The sequence below is a fragment of the Bombus vancouverensis genome, chromosome 14 (genome assembly GCF_051014615.1).
Source record: "Bombus vancouverensis nearcticus chromosome 14, iyBomVanc1_principal, whole genome shotgun sequence".
In the NCBI taxonomy this organism is placed as follows: domain Eukaryota; kingdom Metazoa; phylum Arthropoda; class Insecta; order Hymenoptera; family Apidae; genus Bombus; species Bombus vancouverensis.
In genome coordinates, this window is record NC_134924.1 from 10,262,743 (window position 1) to 10,282,512 (window position 19,770).

Consider the following 19,770-nt stretch of genomic DNA (forward strand, 5'->3'; position numbering starts at 1 on the left):
TGAATAATTCCGGCAATAAATATTTAGAATGCTTGCATTACCATGGAATCGATAATTAATGTTGCAGCGCATCATACGCATGATCTGTCATTAATTAGCTCAATGTTCATACATCGTTGTCGTCACGATCGTCATGAATACCGAACACGTCGTTGAAAATACGTTCGACAAGAATTACAAATACTCAAAATCATCGAAATTGTACACCAATTTGTCAAAGAAAAAGAAGATTACAAAAACAAAATGAAAGATCCCCTTTCGATACGATACTATTAATGTTACCCACGTCTCAATAGCTTCAATTTCTTTCATTCGCATAGTCTGTGTGTTATGTACCGATCCCAGGCATCGTGTTTACATTTACCTATCTACAATCTAATCTCTTCAAACTTAATTCCGATAGTAAATCGTCGATTGAACTAACGCGATCGTTCAATTTGTCTTTGCAGAGTTTTCAACAAAGTGAAAAGCAGAAGCGCACACATGAAATCTCACAGGCCGGTACCCTCGCCCGATTCAACGGGACAGGAATCTAAAAGGCCTGCACAGCAGCAATCGAAGGTGCAGCAATCCCAACAACAACGTCAGCAGCAACAACCACAGCAACAACAATCGCAGCAGCAGCAGCAGCAGCAGCAACAACAACAACAATCAAGCAGCGTTTCATCGCAGGCCCAAGACTTCAATCAGCAACAACTGCCTCCCAGCAATAGTGACACCGGCGCTCAGAATCAAGCGCATTTATGGCACAACCCAACCCGGCTCAGACCACCATAGGACGATGCCCAGCCGGTTCAACTAAAGTTACCTTAACGAAGGCTGTAACGGTACGGTAGGAAAGTATTTTACGGTCGCGCTACGTTAATAGGCAGGCACTACTAAGAGAAACTAAAACTAGAAAACAATAAATCACGATCGTCGAAGGATCGTCGATGGCACGACGAAAACGGGTAAAAAGTCAGTGACTCCAGTGTCAATCTACAGAGAAAGAAAGAGAGAGAGAGAGAGAGAGAGTCGTGTCTCGAAACCTCCTACACAGAGGCAAAACGTTAACTGACGTTCTAGGCGAGTTATAAATGAGAAACGGACACTTCCATATGATAGATAATATAGTTCCAAGAACAATGAAAAGAAAGAAACAGATGAAATAAAGAAAACGAGAAATACCTCTTGTACGCGCTATGGACTTGAGCGAAACGAAATGACGCGTGTTCTCTACCAGACCAGCCATACCATAAGTTATACGTACGCGGTCACACATAGGTGCGGAACACGTGCATCGCAGGATGAAGCTATCCCGAGGTACCTCTATCCTTTGTTAGTAACAACAGACTTCGAAAGAAACCGTTAGAAGCAAAAACAAATGGCATAAGTACGATCAGAATGGAAATTCTAATTTTTGAAAAAGAATCTAGATACTGAAAATGACGAAACGAGGATAGAGATATCGCGTGGGTGTTATACTTCGCAGCCGTAGTCGAAGCTCTGTTCAACGAGGAGACAGGGTAACGGAAGTCCCCCATTTCGTGTCAAACGAGGGATGGACGAAACATCGCGACGATCCAGCAACGGCAGCGGTCAACAGCGATCGGTTGGATTTGTCTATGGGATAATAATCGAACGTGCAAGCTTTCCGTCTGTTTTATCGATCATTTTCGTTTTGTCGATTAACAAAAGAGGATGTTGGAGACGCGTGAAAACGTCATCGACGAACCAAATGGCCTACAGGAAAGATCGTGTCCTACACGAGCGACACACTGGCTGGTGTTTTTAAGTATTTCCTTTTTTTCTTTTTTTTTTTTTTAAAGTAGCAATCTAGCAGAGGTTAAAACCTGACTGGATGAGTCAGGATAAGGGAATTAGCCACGATTCAGTGCGATGTAACGCGTTGAACGATTATTCGCAGTTTTCGATGTACCTATTATGGCTATATGCACGTGAAATGTTCCCAGGATTGTGCCACAAGACATTAACTGTTACCTGTTGCCTCTTTGTCATTTTTTAAACATTTTAGATTAATTTTAATCGTCTTTTCTTCACTATCTACTCTTCATTACTTCTTTTATTTTCTTTTTTTTTTTTTGGTTTATCGTAGACGAGATCGGCTTACGAATCGAATCGTTTAACCTGCGATTAGAAGAATCTTTTCTTTCGGATATTTTTCAACGAGATTCGAATGGAAAACAAGACGATTAGAATAAAGAAAGGTCTAAATCGAAGTGTAAAGCTAATTGGTTAAATATAACATGAACGTAGTGTAATATAAGATGAACTTGATCTAAAATTGATCTTGTTTTTAAAAACGCACGAAAGGTAACGATCTTATAAACGGTTCGCGAGCACATCCCGTCCTTCTAAAATTAATACGACTTGTTGCACGTTCGCTCTAGTTCTACTTAGTTTAAATTTACATTTAGCGTATTTAAATGTCGATAAGTAAAGCGATCAATCGTCAAGAGAAAACGTTCGTAGATTTGTTGAAGCTCCCCAAGATTTTTGTTACCTCTGTTACTTAATATATATAATATATATATTAACTATATTTGTCAGAATAAATTTTAATATATATTATATATATATATACATATTATACATATGTATAAACAGATCGATGTAATTTGAAGATGACTCGTAGCCTAGGCGAGATATAGTCCTCTATAGAAGAAAAAAAAAAAGATTAAGAAAGAGAGACACGTTGTTCAAGTTTCACTTCGGGCCGCGATCGATCGTGCGATCGCGATCGAACTGTAACATAAATTAATTATACATACAGCCATGAATACATTATATATACACGCATCGAACGCAGACACGTGGCAGAGAGCGTTTATTTAAATAAATCGAGATGCGAACAAAAGAAAAAGTAAGAGATAAGAAAAAGAAAGAAGAAACAGACGGATTATTATTCGACTAATAATGATCGCGTTAGATCACCACTCTATGTGTACATAATTCGTGTACATGTCTGTACATAATTCTAAACGTCAGTGTCTGTATGTACAATTCGAATGAATTTTAACGCAAAAAAAAAATACGTAGGTTATAGGTTTTAGGTTGTTTTAGGAGGGATCTATATTATAAATAAAGTATATATACTTGGCTTGATTTTCTACCTTACTAGGGACTACGAGGCGAGACCCTCGAGCCAATGACGATGAATCGCCTGGATACAAGTTTCGCAAATTTTTATCCTTTCGTTTTAACGGAATTCAACGATGTTCCTGTATGTAAGGTGCCTTAAATGATCGTTTGCGTTAATTTTATAAATTGTTACCGCGGTGTTGACAATGCGTTGTCTCGCCCTTTATGTTTCGAAACTTTATCCGATAGGTAGTACAAATGTAATTTAATTAAAGAATAATTACGTTAGCGATTATTTAGCAATTATGTCGTTTAATTAATATTTACGTCGGCGTACGAAATTCGGCCTGAATGGCAGAAATTCGATATGTTGCTTGTTTTTAGTTACGTTGTATTACGTTGTTTGCTTGTTTTAAATGTATATATAGGAACATCGTTCCCGGCGAAATTTTACAAGCAAAGATATACGAGAAACAAATATACGAGAAAAGCTACACGTGGCGTTGACACGTACTCGAGCTACGTTTCACGATACGTGTGAACGCTAAAACGTATACATGTGTATCCATTGGTCGACGTCACTCGAGAGATTGTCGTTCAGATTTGTCCGCCGATCGTAGCTGCTCTAATTCTACCTTTAAAGATATTGTTATTGTTAACACTCTTCTTCTTATTAACTTTTACCATTAAAAGGAATTAAAAAACCACGATATACATTTTAACTTTTTAAACTTTTCACGTGTAAAAAGGGGAAAAAAGCGAAAAAAAGAGATGCAAGTGACTGAGGATGCTTTTAAAGAATCTGCCAAGTTTTAAACGAAAACAAAAGGGGAGAAAGGAAGAGAAAAGTGAATGAAAGAAAGGATGGCTTGACATTTTCCAATGTTGCTTTTTTTTAGTCTGAAAAATACGCGAGGAAAGAATATCGTTACAAACAACGTACAAACACGTTTCGAAACAGAAGGAGAGAAAGATCTAGGAGAAAGGAGAGATACTTCCGTTTGACGTTCCGCATTCGAGCAGATTCGTTGGATTTTAAGCTTACGAGAGAATCGTCTGTCCTTTATGCGTGTGTGTCTTGTGTTTCTTCCATGTTTTCCCTTTCCAACCCTTCTCAACCCCCTGATCCACCGACGAAAATGAAATCAAGAAAGAAATGTGTAACGCGCTGTTCAAACGACAAACGTTCCGGCCACGCACCATTCGTTCATTTACAGACAAGAATTGCGTATCGATAGAAAAAGAAAAAAAAGAAAAAAAAAGGCGTATGGCCAAGGGCACCGTTCTATCTATTTAAAGAAAGAAAATCATCTCTCGAAAAAGAGAAAACCGCTGATAAATAACGAATCCTTGTTTCCTAGATACCTAAATATCGTTCCACAGACACGCAACGAACGGATCGTTTTCGTTTGAGAGAAATATTTTTATCACGTTGACCACATTTGATAGCAATGAAGAATAAATAAATCGAAGCAGTATTTTATCGTTCAAACGTTCGACGCGTGTACTTATTTTCGAATCTTAAATCGCGAATATCACGGATACTTACGGCCCATGGGTATACCTCTTTTACGACCATAGAAGAACACACGATTTTGTAAACTCTGAGTGAACGGCCTCCAGTAAAGAAGGAAAGGAAGAGAGAGAGAGAGAAAGAAAGAAAAAGAAATAAGTCGAATAAGATGCGTAATCCTAGAAATCTATAATTAACTATACTAACTAAGATCCTAGGTGATTCGAGTATTTAAACATAAGTTCATTTAAGGTGTAAAAGTGTTATATATGTGAATCCCGACCGCAGGTCCGGCTCATAAGTCGAAATGCAACAAAATTAGCAGACATATCATTTAAGACAATACACTTGTTACAGAAACTACGTTTCTACTAATGTAATTCTTATTATATGTACGTAATCTAACTCTTAATCAGATTTAGAATCGATTCGAGGTGAAACACGACGTAGTTAGTGATTAAAAAAAAAAATAGAAAGAAAGAAAGAAAGAAGAAATCGAGGAAAGGGAAAAGAAGAAGAAAGTGTTGGAATTATTACACAGCAGCGAGATCAAATCCAGAGATCACGATCGTTAGTTGTTAAAATACAACCGAATTAATTATTTCGATAATTTCGTAGTTAAATAATTCTTATTAAATTGCGTTACGAATTTAAGAAAAAACAAAGTGATTATGTACTTAAAATTTAGTTAGCTTTTAATCAGCCTTCTTGGGTAAGATTATGTGTACTTAATAAAATGTAATTATTCTACGTTCTTTCTCCTGTAACGAGAAAGTTCCAAGCTTGGCCACACTCTCTGGATTTGTTTGGCAAATGTAAACGCAAGAGGCAATTCTGGAGGCTGATTACTCAGAATTTTGAGGAAAGGTACGATAAAACGAAGCAATGAAACAGTAACGAATATATGCATGAATTGTACAAACGAGTCCCTCCACGTCACAGAAAAAAAGAATGATATATATATATCTATATGGAGAATATATATATAACAAAAAAAAATGATAAATATGTGATGTATTTAAATGGTATGTGGTATATGGTATTACATATTTGTACATAGGCGGACCCGTGCCATCAATTAGTGAGTTGTACCGATATTGTACTGCCATTAGTCGAGTTAGCGGATAACATCGAGTGAATGGAGATAGATTGACGACGAAACGGATTACGTTCATCGTATGAAATTTTTGTTTCTACCGGCAAAATCGTACAGCCGAACGAAAAGCGTAGCAGATTCGAATTCGGAGATTAATTTTATTATATTTAATTCTATGTGACTATCCAGACCGAGTGAAATTGATTTTGAGCAAAAATCTTATTTAAACACGACCTGAAAAGTTTTGTTTAATTTTTATCGAGCACGAAATTGTTACGCAATTTATTTAATACCGTACTAGACGTTATCGATTATATTTATCTAAGTGTTAAAAAAAAAATGTATAGTTTAAATTATTTCACAATGCGCTGATTAATTTTGAAACTTCGACGAAGTACAAAATTATTTAACGATATTTTAATATATATTATATTTGTAGTTAATTTAAATCATTAAGCAGACCAAGGCAACGTAGTGTCTTCGAGTCTATCGTTACCATTGTTCATCGTGAATGTGATTGATTTTCATTAGTCGAATTTTATTTAATAATTTATTAACACACCATAACTCGTATGTCTGCGAAAAGAAAAAGATATGTCTCATATCGTCGATAAATCAAATCGTAGGAATGGCGAGGTGACGTTGCGAAATATATTGGTACAACTCGGCGAAGAAAGTGTAGCGTGGTTATACACCTGAGGAATGTGCTCAAAATACTGTATTAAAATGAAAAAAAAGTCTACTAAATGATCATCATCGTTTATGCAAGAAAAAAAAACTACTCTTAAACAAGTGAAAAGTTATTTATTGGATTATATTGATATCGTAATCTATCGTCCTCTTACCTATTACCTACTTTAATATCTATCTCTATACGCCAGCATGGTTCTTTATACTCTTCTATTTGATGTTAATACTATTCTCTATTATAACTTTTACTACGACGGAGAAACAAAAAACGAAATGTATTGTTAATAGTGTTTTTAAATGTATTCGAAGCATGGTCAGCTGTAGGTGAGCCACGGATACGTAATGTCGCGTTTCACATGAGAACTGATCGATTCGATCCTAAATGCACGAAGATAACGGAACGAGAAAAAAAAATAAGAGAAGAGAGAAATAGAAAAAAAGAAACAAAAGGGAAAGAAATAAATTCGTAGAACACGAGGCATTGGGAATCTTTGATCTCGTTCAGACAAAACCATCGTCGTCTCTCTGTCTTTTTTGCCTGACAACTTTGTGAGATTAGATTCGTTCGATTTTTCGAACCCTTCGATTATTCGATTTTCGTTCGTCCGATACGAACAATCTTTCGATTTCATGTTCAAAGATCCCTTGTTCTAGACAGCCCTTATCTTTGATCCCTTTTTGCTGTCGTGAAAACATCGCGAATATATAGAGAGCGTGAGAACGGCACGGTCCAGAGTATTCATGTGACACGGACATTTTTATCGCACGGTTATTATCGCAATAATTATTACGATAGAGTGAAAGAAGAAACGTGTGCTCGGTAGCAATATCGGTGTGGACGCGTGTCCGCGCTGTCGTTGTTTTTTCCACTTCTCTGCTCAACTAGTTCTTACCTGTAAGGTGTAGCTGTATACATTAAAATATCCTCGTCACGGTTAGTCTTTTAAACGGAAGGATAAAAAGAAAAGAAGGAAAAGGAAAAAAAACACCGTTCTCTCTCCGACTCTTGTATTGTCTTTTGCTCAAAACTCGCGTGAAAGAAAGAATATCGAGGAAGCCGATTTTGAGGCTACGCCGGGAAAAGCGCAGACGAACCTCTCGTAACTCTACAACAAATAAACAAAGAAAGAAAGAACAAAAATTTGCAATGATATCGCTCAAAAGTTGGTGCCATAAGCAATATGGACAATATATTATTAATTGTGTTAGATGACGTATGCGCTAACTACAGCTGGCCGAGTGAGGGATTCCACTTTAAGGGATTTGCAGACGAAACGTCTCGTGATCGTCCCTCGTGAGCAACATTTTTACTACCCTTACTTATCAAGTATCTAAATAAACTTAAACATTGCTTTTCAACCTTTCTTCGTCAAATTTCTCATTAATATAGTATAGACTAGTTGGACTAATTCTATAAATTCTTCCATTTGAACGATTCCTTTTTGACTGCGCTTTCACGCAGTTCCACATTCTATACTATGCAATCAGCTCATGAGAAACGATAGCGTGGCTTTCCACACATTTACACACAGTTCAGTCAATTTGAAGCGCGATGTGGTACCGAGTCGTCGACGAAAACGATGGAAAATCGATTCGAAGGCCTATTAAACTAGCTTTCCTCTCCGATCTACGAGGACAGAGGAACGAAAGACCCCATAGGAGGCATGAAAACCCCTCGACACGCGACTCCACCACATTGGTCTTCGGCCAACAAAGACGGCACAAACGTCGTAGCTGATCCTCTGAAACCGAATGCGCGCGTCTGTGACTCTTCGTCGATCCTTTAAATAAACGAAAACCGGAGGAGCGTCGATTTTGTCCAGTTACGCATGGCCTCGTGAAAATTTCGAATCGATCACTGTGTTAGGTATAATACCTCTTTAGTCTGTCGATAGCCACGATGTAACCGCTTGCTTTTCGTCGTTTTAACGAAGTTTTAACGAAGTCTTTGACCGAGGTGCTACGACGCCCTTGCGCGAATTGTGAATATTTAAACAAGCTTATAAAGAGATGGATCAACGAGAGTTTATAGACGCGCACGTTTCTGATTTTAACGTCAGTCGACAAAAATCGAGGAGCTCAAGGTCCGGCCAAAGCATCGACGCAAACTGAGAGCAGAAAGAAGGATTCCATCGATGACGGGAGAAACGATGAGATAAACACGTTGATGTGTGTTAGGCTTAGCCGGAGTGACGAGCTTCTATGCATCAGTATTACGTTCGAAGAGCGATACTAATATACATTGGTCTAGTGATTATACATTATATTGCGTACATACGATTTTATTTAATATACACACATATATATATATACATATTGGATATGAAAGGGCGATATTATTATTATTAACTATTAATTATTATTAATTATTATATAGATATGTGGGGATATATATACTTATATATATATATTTGTATATATAAATACTTATACATGTATAAATATATATATTCGTATATATATATATTTATATATATATGGGCGCCGATTATGTGCAGGGAGTAGGCAGTGACCACGCGCTTTGCGATAGGTCGCGGTTTAAATCTCGATGTTGTTCGTTCAAATGAAACAAAATAAAATAGAAAAGGGGAAGAGTAAAAAAGAAACAACAGCTAGCGCTTCGGAATCGTGAGCGATGGGACTTCGGTACGCGATAAAAGGAAACACAGATGGAACGGGCAGATTTTTGGAAAACGAGGGAAGCAGTTGCTTGCTTCGGTTGTTCAGTTTTTTCAACAATGTAAAACTTCCAACAGAGTCATCGAATATACAGGAAAACGATCTTGGCAAATTGTGAGTCGACTTGTCGCGATCGTGTTCGTTTAAATCCTTATCGATATACTTCGATATATTTGCAACGACATTTTGCAGTGAAACGATCGTCGATCCTTTACAAGGCAATCGTCGAACCGTCGATCAACTTATACATCAAATTCTTGACAAAATTGGTTCAGTTTTCGATCATTGCACGTGAACCAATCACGATCGAAGTTCGACTGCACTATTGAAGCACGATCGATCGATCGAATTTGAAACACCGATCCGCCTGTTGCAGAAATTCCACGATTCACGTGTCTCGAGATGAGTCGACGAAATTGTTCACGGATTAGCTGAACGAAACTTCAGTTTTTCCTCGATCGACCGATCCGGATGTTTGTCCTTTCGATGATATTGAGCAAAACTTACCGAAAACCCTGGCTCACGAGTGCACCAGAGTATTAAAAAAGATCGGTATAACCGTGGAATAATACCTCTGCGGGAAATTCAAGACAAGCGTGAAAGAGAAAGAAAGAAATGGTTTTAATACTCAGATGTAATGTATAATCTAACCGTCGTTTATAAATGGATATGGATGATGAGCAATGGATATATGAAATAAATAAATAAATATATGTATATATATATTATATATTAGATATATGTTATATGTATAATATATAATATATGATATATATACGTAATATATGTATATAATATATATTAAAACTGCATTGCACACGTAGTATATATATATATGTATGTGGCGATATATATGTATATATATACATACATATGGACTATTTTCTTCTATTGATATTGTGAGTAATTGCTGCGTGTTATTTCCATCATACGTCGCAAGGCACTCTGCAACCGACGACGAGACGCGAAATGAACGATTTTAGTCGATATTAACGTCATTGTTGCTAATTTAGCGGTTAGTAGACGAATCGATGTGATGTAGCGCTAAATGGAACTTCATTTGAATGTACATTTCTCGAGAAAAGACCGTAGCTAATCGTTATTCGTGCATCTATTCGAAAACTTTCGTACGAGGAGGAACGAAATATTAGTATGGTAAATAGTATATAGAATTTTTTATATGATGTAAATGTTCTTTGGAGTTACGACTTACTACCATTGTTTCTAATTAAAATTGTTACAGAAATAATCTTACATACGTGTAGCGAATTAAAAGGATTCCTAAGGAAGAAGGATATTTAATTTTCCGTGAGTTATTGTGTATAACTTAAGGAGCAACGAAACGTAATACAGATGATTATTCTATCATTATATTTTTCTATGACTTTTTCAATTTACTTCGATATATTCGATTCTGTTTTTATTATTCGTCAAGTTACAATTACTTAATTTTAAACACCTAAAATATCTCATTAATTTATCAGTCGATTAATTTATTCGCTATTGACGTCTTACGAAACTCGATTTAATAAACAAAAAAATGTTGGTACTTTCAGTGTGGAATAGATATATTATAACAATATTTTTCAATTGTAAACACATTGTAAATAGTAACTAGCGGTAGTGAATCGAGTCAGCTGCTTCTCGATTACAATGAACATAATCGATGTCTCGCGTCGTTCGTCTCGTGTATGCGGTGCGTCCTGCGCAAGCTATCCCAACACCGAGCTACACCAAAAGCAAGCGACTAACGAAAGAAATTAAAAAAGAATGAAGAAAAAAGAATAAAAATATGTACGATGTGTAAGCCAAGTGCCTTGTGTTCTGGTAACTAATCATTGATTTTTAACTATGATATTAGAGGAAGTGAGAAAACGAGAGAACGAACGAGAGAAAGAGACACCGAGGAGAAGCAAAAAGAACGGGAGAACGAAATCAAAGGTTTTTGATATCAGTTCGAAGGAAAAGTGAAGCGTGTTCTTCGATAGGATAAGAATACACTTTTTCTCCTCTTTTTATACGATCTTAAATGATCGTTGCTCCGTACTATATCTGCTCCTCGAGTAATTTCAGTCACGTTAATTTCGGTAATTTCATTGCAGATTTAACGACTCGTCGATTTTATCAATAATAACTTTCATAACGATTTTAACGATCGTAGAAAGAGCAAAGAAATAAGACAATTTCTGAAATGCGAATTGGTATTTTTTATAATACAAAGACGCACAGTATTTAAAAGATGGAATAGAAAGTATATTCGAGTAATCGAATAATCAAAACGCACAATCGTCCGCGTTTTACAGCGACGTTTCTCTTCGATACCTGTTTTCATTGCTCCGAGTGTTTTACTGGGAAAAAAGATTCGTAACAATGTTTTATTAATTCTGACGTATCGTAACGATGTGCCAAAGCACGGAGGTATTGCCATCGTGCATAAGAATCTAGTTTTACGTTTCTTCCGTCTGATTATGCGTAATGAAGAGAAAAACGTTCGTTTTGATTGCTCAGTTTCTCTCTACTTCCACTGCCTGAAAAAAAATTGATCTCAAGTTTACGAATAGCGAAATGTCGTTAACTCTGCAACGTGTCTTCGTTGTCGGAATTTTTTACCCTTCGTAGCGTATGTGCCTATGTTAGCGAAAGAGTTAATTGCTCCAAACAAGTCTTCGAGTTAATCCATTCTGCACTAAGCCTTACCTCTATCAAAATGATTATTTCGTATGATTCTCTTGTCAAATTTATTCAGCGAGATATACAATAGAAATTTCGTTTAAACGTTAATATGGTATCACGTTATCATGCAAGAGACGCTCGAAGTTTCGTCGACATACTCAGAAACCTCGACCGACTCCCTCGATTAGCTAGAATCTTCCTTCTAACGCTTGAGATAAAAGCTATGCTTTTAACGCTGTTTAATACCGCGAGCGTTTCCACGAAAGTTGGCCAGAAGCGAGGCGAGTGTCGGATATCGTATCGCGTTGGCAGCTGATTTCGCGAACGGAAGTAAGAAGAGGGAAAGGGATGGAAAACTCGACGACGAAATTGATCATCGAGCTGTTGTTAGGCTTAGAAGATAGAATCACTTGTGCCGCAGTGCACTCTGGGCCCATCCCATGCCAAATCCTCGGTTAGCAGAAATGAAAAGGAAACGGCGACTAAACTAAATAAAAGAAGCAAATAAAGAAATAAAATGTGGACATTTTCATTCGTAGCAAAAATCGTTTGGTGTTGCGATAGACGGCGAAGGTGTCAGAGCAGAATGGAATACGAGTGTTGCGTCATCGTGTGTATGTATGTATATGTGTATACCGTGTGTTATACGAGAAATACGAAAGAAAGAAGAGAGATGCGAGAACAAAGCAAAAGAAAAGAACTAGGGAAGGAAATGCAGCGAGTGTTCCGATTGCGCGTGCACGTACGTACGCCGTTTCTTACCGGCGACTCTATACTTAATGTAATAATCTTTTTAACTATGACGAGGAACGAAATATTAGCTATGTCTAAAAGGAATTGATGTACATAGTAGATCTCGGTAGATAGCAAATGTGTCGTGGCCGAGGGAGTTCTGCATTCATGACGCGCTTAAACGGAATCGTGTTTAATATTTCTTTCTCCAGGAGAAAGAACAAATCGTTCTGCGACGATATTAGTACGTAACGAGGGAAACGAATTATACGAGAGCGTTCGAATGAAATTCGAGGACGTTTCATAGAAAGTGTAACGGCGATTGCTGCCTCATGGATGCATTGAATCGGATGAGAAACCCCTTTAAGCAGACAATCCTTTGTTAGTTAGTCCTTAAATACGCGCGTGCTGTGTCCCTGTGTATGAATGAAATGTATGGAAAGTATTAATTCGTAAGGAGCCGAAATAATTGCGCCTATTTGCCATCTGTAGCTCTATACTCTCCCCTCGTCCCTCTTTCTTATATTTTCTCATTCTTTAGATAGATACGAGTGTACTTAATTCCTAGAGAAAGCGGATACGATGCACGCTACTTTTTATTGGTTGAATGGATGAGTAATTTAGACGTTTTTTAAGTGTAAAAGGAAAAAAGAATAAGATTTTTAAACGATAGCGTATGTCGAATTGGAGAATCAAATTGAATCACGTGCCAATAAAGAGTTTTCTCGAAGTATGTTATAACGTATCTTCGTATCCGCTTGTTACATAGTACGTCGATCTTGCGAAGAGTTTTCTTCTTCCTCTTAAAACTCTTGTAGGCATTGGCTTATTTTACGAGCTTCGATACCGAGGACGATTGTATAATAGGAATAGTAGGTTGGAAAAATTCTTAAGGAAAAGTCGAGAAACGAACAGTCAACAGTCGTTTCGCAGCGTCTTCGCGACTCGCATGTTTTAGAAGAATTTCAATTTTACTCGAGAGAATACGAAATATTTTTTAACGTTTACGTTCTTTTGAATAGATCTAAGATTATGATCCGGTAATTATCGCCAGTGGCGAAACCGAAAGTTAGATAGAATTAAACAAAATTCGATCTTTAATAATCGGAGCATGGTTTGGAGAAAACGAAACGACTCGGAACTTGTAAAAAGATCACGAAGCAATGGTTCGATGTCTAGTCTAACCATGAACAACAGAGTATTGTGTCTTCGATGATAATTTCTGTAACTGCGATGGATTCTGAAAGGCTTGAAGATGAAGACGATGTCTTTATCAAAATCGACACAGAATAATTTATTTATTTGGAGTGCATCGCGATGTATAGAATTCTAAGCCGATACCTAAGTTTACAATAGAAAAATTTTATTTGATATATTGCGATAAAGTATCAAAGATTTTATCGCAATCGAATTATTGTAAAATGTTTAACCTTGTCGCTATGTCAGTCGCTATTAGAAAAATATACACGCTTATACGTACGGGAATATCTGTATAAGTAAATTATTTTATTAAAAGCAAATTGTCATCAAATTTCATTTGCGATCGTATCCTGCCAGCTAAACGTTAATATCCGAAGTTAGTACGTTAAACGCAAATATCAAAAATAAATTTTCAAATTTTAAATTCCTATTTCGTTGAGTGACTATTATAGCAATGAAAGGTATCTGTTCTAATCAAAATATTCATTTTTGACGGTTATCAAAACTGGTACGAGAAATGTTTCAAAATTTCTTTCGCTGATACCTCGCCAAAGTTCTCTATAAAGAAGCAAGAAACTATTTGCACTGTGCGAAAAATCAAAAACAACGAAGATCAAACAGAAACGCGAAATTATTTGAGAAATGAGATCGTAACGCTTAACAATAAATACCGTGCCAAATATCGTCGTTGTAATCAAAAGACGCATCATCTCAGTCGGTGTAGTAAATCAAAAAGAGGAAAGAAACACTGCTGCGATAAAATTAGGAAAAATTCTCGGGTATGTCGTTCCGTGAATCTTCCGTTCCTCCCAATAAGTTACGTCGTCGAGGCTGAATCGACTCTCGTTCCTTTTCCACTCGCCTCCACGTACGCGTTATAGTACGTTTTAGCGCAAATGTGTTAGTGAAAATGTGGTGAATCGTAGCCCGCGAGCGACGAACGTGTAGTATGCAATAATATACTGTATAAAGAGTCTGGATTTTATATGTGTCGTGAGCAACGGTGTGCAAGAAGGTGCACGAAATCCTTTCGATCCTCTCGATCCAACCCCCCCTCCCCCTGCCCCTCCGATACTCCTCATGAATTCCACGACTCGTGTGTTTCAATTTAGACGCGTAAGAGATCGAAGCGACGTCGCGTAGGATACAGACTGCGCTCGAGATTCGAAGATCTTTCAAAGAGAATATTGAAGAATCAAAATTGACAATCAAAATGGAAAACAATTTGTCGAAGTACGAAGAAGGTTGCATAAAGAGGAAAGGATCAGAGAAGTAAACGATGGAAATTATTGAATGATATCAAAAGTGCTTTTCGGAGAACAATTATCCATGATTATTGGACTCTCGAGTGCATAGTTCCGCGAGGAAAGCGCGGTTTGTGTCGATCCAAGGAGAATTTTTCGACTTTGGAGAAGAGATCGACGCATCCTCGCTCGCGCTTCGCTGCGTTCTAGCTACTATTTATGTGAAGGATATACATATATTATACAGTGTACACAGTAACCGTGGCTGAAGCTCCAAATCAAAATGCACAGATTTAGATACGAGCATCGATCATCGGGACGTTTAACCATACTCCCGATAGGATTGTTCGTCGAATAATTTTGTTCGTATTTTTAAACGACGTTGTAAAGCGAAAGCGTTAATCAAAGGTCGTCATTGACGTGGACAGATGGGAAGCACGTGATTTTTTCATTCGTTGATTGATAATGGAAAATTTGTAACACCAATACCGTGTGAATGGGAATCGAACGATTTTTAATAGGATGAAAATATAAAAAAATTCGTAACAATCATCGATAGTTTTCGCTTTGCAAAACTTTATTAAGCTGTTCGTGCTTAATGGAACGGAAAATTAAAGTAAAAAACCATCACGTTAATCGAATAATAGGACTGGACATTCTTTAGGATAATTGTTGTATTTATTTATCGCATATTTCTTGTCGGTGCTCTTTGTGTGTGTACATAGCAAACACGTTTATCGATGTTATTCGTTTGCATTCGCAAGTGCACACGGAAAAGTCTACAGAGGTCGATCAGTGTTTCACTTTGATCTTTCTACCGAATGGCAGATGTATAAATCGCGGCTCTATTCCGATACGACCAGCCCTAGTTTCCTAAATTAAAAGTTCACCACTCTTCTCGAAATTGCAACAGATAATCTTCGAATTATATGTACAAATAATGCTGGACGTGAATTTTCATTACGCGTAGAAAGTTTCAAATAATTACGAAAGTGCAAAATATTTTACAATTATAATTGAGTTCAAATGAAACAAGTTTGTATGAAACAAGAAACACTGACATTCGTGCGAAAGATTAGAGTCGAAGCTTATTGGTCCCCTGCGATTCGATGGAAATAAAGGATAAGAAAGAAAAAATCAAAAGCAGAGAGTGTGAGAGTGAGAGAATGAGAGCCAGCTAGACGTCTGACATATCAAAAGACAGGATTCTTCTTGACGAGAAACCACACAGCAATACCTTTCCGCTCAATATGGATAATAAAGGAGGAGAAACATAACGATGTTTTGAGAATGTTTTAATGTTAAAGAATTCGACACCATTTACAGAGACGGTAGACGAATGTATGTAGATATTTCGGCGAAATTTTAACGATTTTTTCGTCACGTACAATAGCGTGTAAAATTGTTTGTAGGCACAAAAATCAGTCTCAAAAGACCTGCTTCGTACAATAAGCGAATTGCCCAACTTCGTATCGCGTGCCGATTCTAAAGTTTCTAAATGTCACATCGTTCAAATTACGTCATTCGATTGGACGCGGTGTCTTCGTGCAAATCATGGAAAGCGGTTTGCCAGAGATTGTTCCAAGCATTGAACGATAGAATTGAACAGAGAGTGAAATTGCTAAAGTAATCAGCCGATAAAACACATTGAATCGTGAGTAGTTATCAATGTTATTATTGCTTGACGATTTTCGTGATTGTGACTCCTTTACAAAAGTGAAAATAACGTAAGAGAAATGAAACGTCGCCCTATCGTCCTTTTATACCATATAGGAGCAGGTGTACGCGAAAGAAATATTTCGAAAACGCGCCAGCTGAAAGATCGAGTCGAAGCGGCCGTGGTTGAAACTTCGATTACAGAATGAAATAGAAATCGGCAGAGGAAGCGAAAATTTACCTAAGTATCGATACACGAATATGTTAGATATATATAGACGAGTAAATGTTTATATGCCTCGTTAACGAAAGACATCAAAGACAATTTGAGAGGAGAGAAAGAGCAAAGCGCCCGGTGTTCGGAGCACGAGAGGCAGAGGTTCGTTTGTAAAGGTTAAAAAGACATTGGATAGACATTGCGAGATATTAAATATGAGAGAGGAATGGAGTAACGAAAAATTCCATCTGCTCCGCGCCTGACAAAACGGTATGTCGAAAAAAAAACAGTTCGTAAAAGAGCGAGGATACGTACAACAGTACAAGATAGACAAAATAAAAAGTGAAATGTTTGTAAGATATCGGCTAAGCCCTGAGGAGTTTCACTTTAAAATAGTAGTACGATGAGGACAATGTAAATGTATGAAAGATCTATTAATTACCTGATCCTAGCCCTTTCCTAATCCTTTCAAAGATACTTCCTTCCCCTCCTCCTTTCGCAGAATCCTTCCTCGGCATCCTTTTCCTCTCTCTCTACGACGAGTGTAAAAAAAATATCATGTAAAATTAACACACCGATTAATATAAATATAAATATAAATATTATAAATAAATGAATAAATATAAATATATATATAAATAAATAAATATATATAAATATATGTATGTATACATGTGTGTATGCGTGTATCTATATATGTATACATATCTACACGTATGTATACACATATATATACATTCTAACAAATGATTGATTGTGAGTCATTTAAATAATTGTTATATGTATTTTCTATATATTATGACAACTAATACAATGATATATATTGAGATGACATTACGGTACTATTAACTAAGTGTAGTTAAACAAAAATTAGGCGGGCGGATGTTCGCGTTACAAGAAAGAGATAGGAAAAGGTTGGATTACTCTAGTCCAATATTTCTATAAATCTCGCTAAATGAAAACAAAAGAAACAAACAAACAAAAAAAAAACAGAAAAAATGGCGGAGAAGGCGGGCCAGCGTACTCGCGACGCGAAATATTTAAAAAACAGACAAAAACTAGAAAAAAAAAGAAAACGATAGGAACGAGACACTCGAAGCGATTTCCTTCTATCACGGTTGCTGAAAGAAGTGTATCTTTTCATCTGGAGAATCACTAGATACGAATGAGAAATAAGCGAGAGGAAACGCGATAATAAGAAAACGATACGTCGTGGTGCCGTTTCGAGTGTGTTCGTTACGTATTGCAAAAAAAAGATGAAAAAGAAAAAAAAATAACACTGAGTGAAGAAATCAATGTGGAATTTGCAACAAAAAAAATGTATTTTCTCACTCCCACTGCGAGGTGTATGTTCATCGCTACATCTTATTTGGAACGAAAACCTAAATATTATATTATTATATAAAATTACTATATAATTGTAACGAAAATTGTTTTTCAAACGATGTGGTATTTTTATTGTAGATATTATTATATAACAAATAAAATCATGATTCATTGTATTCGTTGAGTTTTCACTTCTATAAACATCGAAGAATATTTTCAATAATTTAATTTATAAAACGTTTTAAGTCTCGTTTTATTTTAAACCCTTTTTATAATTACGTTATTGTTGAACTCTTTTCTATTTTATTTACATCTCCTTCTATAATTTCAAACTTACGTTCGTATCAGACAAGCAAATCAAGTAACATTTTATACATACATAATATATCCTATAAGAATGCATTTTATGATATTTTAGTTATTACAATGGACGCAACGATAATTTACCATAAACGACAATATAAATAGATGTTAATACTAACACGAAGGTAACAGATCATTTACAATTCTCAAAACAATATACTAGAATCAATAGAAACATTTCGAACGTTATACCTAGATATTCGATCAACAGATCACATTTTGTGGATAATCACAATAATTAGTATAGATGTTAAATACCAAGTCATCTTCACAATAGAGAGCCGTTGGAACTGCTTCCGAATGTGTACAATAATAAACTTTCTTGCAATTGAATGGATCTCTGAAATATCCTTTTTTCACGCAAATTGGAATCAGTGGAGGGACTGGTTCGGTTGGGAAAGAATGAATTGCAGGATCTTTAGGTGATTGTTGTCTGCTGTGGTTTAATACGTCCTTCATATCATAAACTCCTATATATTTTCCATTTAACTTAAACGCGAACGATAATGTGAAGATTGCGATGATTAGTATCAACGTCCTCAAGAAATACATCTAAAAACAAAAATAAGTATGCATGTAGTAAATTCATAACTTTGTAGATATGATAAAACAGGTGCACCTCGTCGATTTCTATGACCTTAAAGTATGCTGTTAAGGTCGTCATTTTGAACAACTGCTCCCTGCACGAGCTATCGTCACTCGGCCTTAGTTTCCTAAATATTCACAAAAAGCTTCAACAGAATTTAGATTGTACTCTATTCTGGAGCAAGTGGCCGCATTGTTATAGTGGCCAACGTAAACTTAACTCATTGATGCAAGAGATAACTATTTTTAATATTGCATTAATGAAAAAGAGAAATTAATGCGTTATGACTTAAGCTAAATTAGTATCCGACCAGGCGGTCGGCGATGCCAGCGTGAAATAATTTTCAATGAATCTATTAATATCTGGTCTATTAATATATAGCTGTACTCTATTTTGACCTTCGTTCGATCAAAGTAATGTATACAAAATATATACATGCCCCTCTTGTACAACGTAGCTGGTGATAAGCTCGTATGTTCTTAGTCTCTGAATCATGTACAAAAGTATTTACGGTAATGTATATTAATAATAATAAATGGTACTTTCCCTCAAAATCGAATGAAATAATAATTAAGTCTTGCGTTACCGACCTTCTCGAAGCGGCCAAATGTTGATCTAGCCCAACCTATTATAACTCAAGGATTTATTTTTTTTTTCATTTATATTAGAGATAATTAGCATCGATGAGTTAAGTTTGGGTTGGTCCGTATAAAA

At 36.4% G+C, this 19,770-nt stretch overlaps 1 protein-coding gene across 7 annotated transcripts in view; it reads left to right on the forward strand.

Annotated features, from left to right (window-relative positions):
- Positions 1-18,283, forward strand: part of LOC117154918 (uncharacterized) — a 506,217-nt gene extending 487,934 nt beyond the window's left edge. For 6 of the 7 annotated variants that reach the window (XM_033330351.2, XM_033330342.2, XM_033330367.2 and 3 more), the window contains one exon: positions 450-18,283. In XM_033330351.2, coding sequence (XP_033186242.1) covers positions 450-777 — 328 coding nt within the window. In that variant the 3' untranslated portion in view covers positions 778-18,283. The remainder of the gene's footprint in view (positions 1-449) is intronic. The other variant, XM_033330377.2, reaches the window with a different exon arrangement.
- The last annotated feature ends 1,487 nt before the right edge of the window (positions 18,284-19,770 follow it).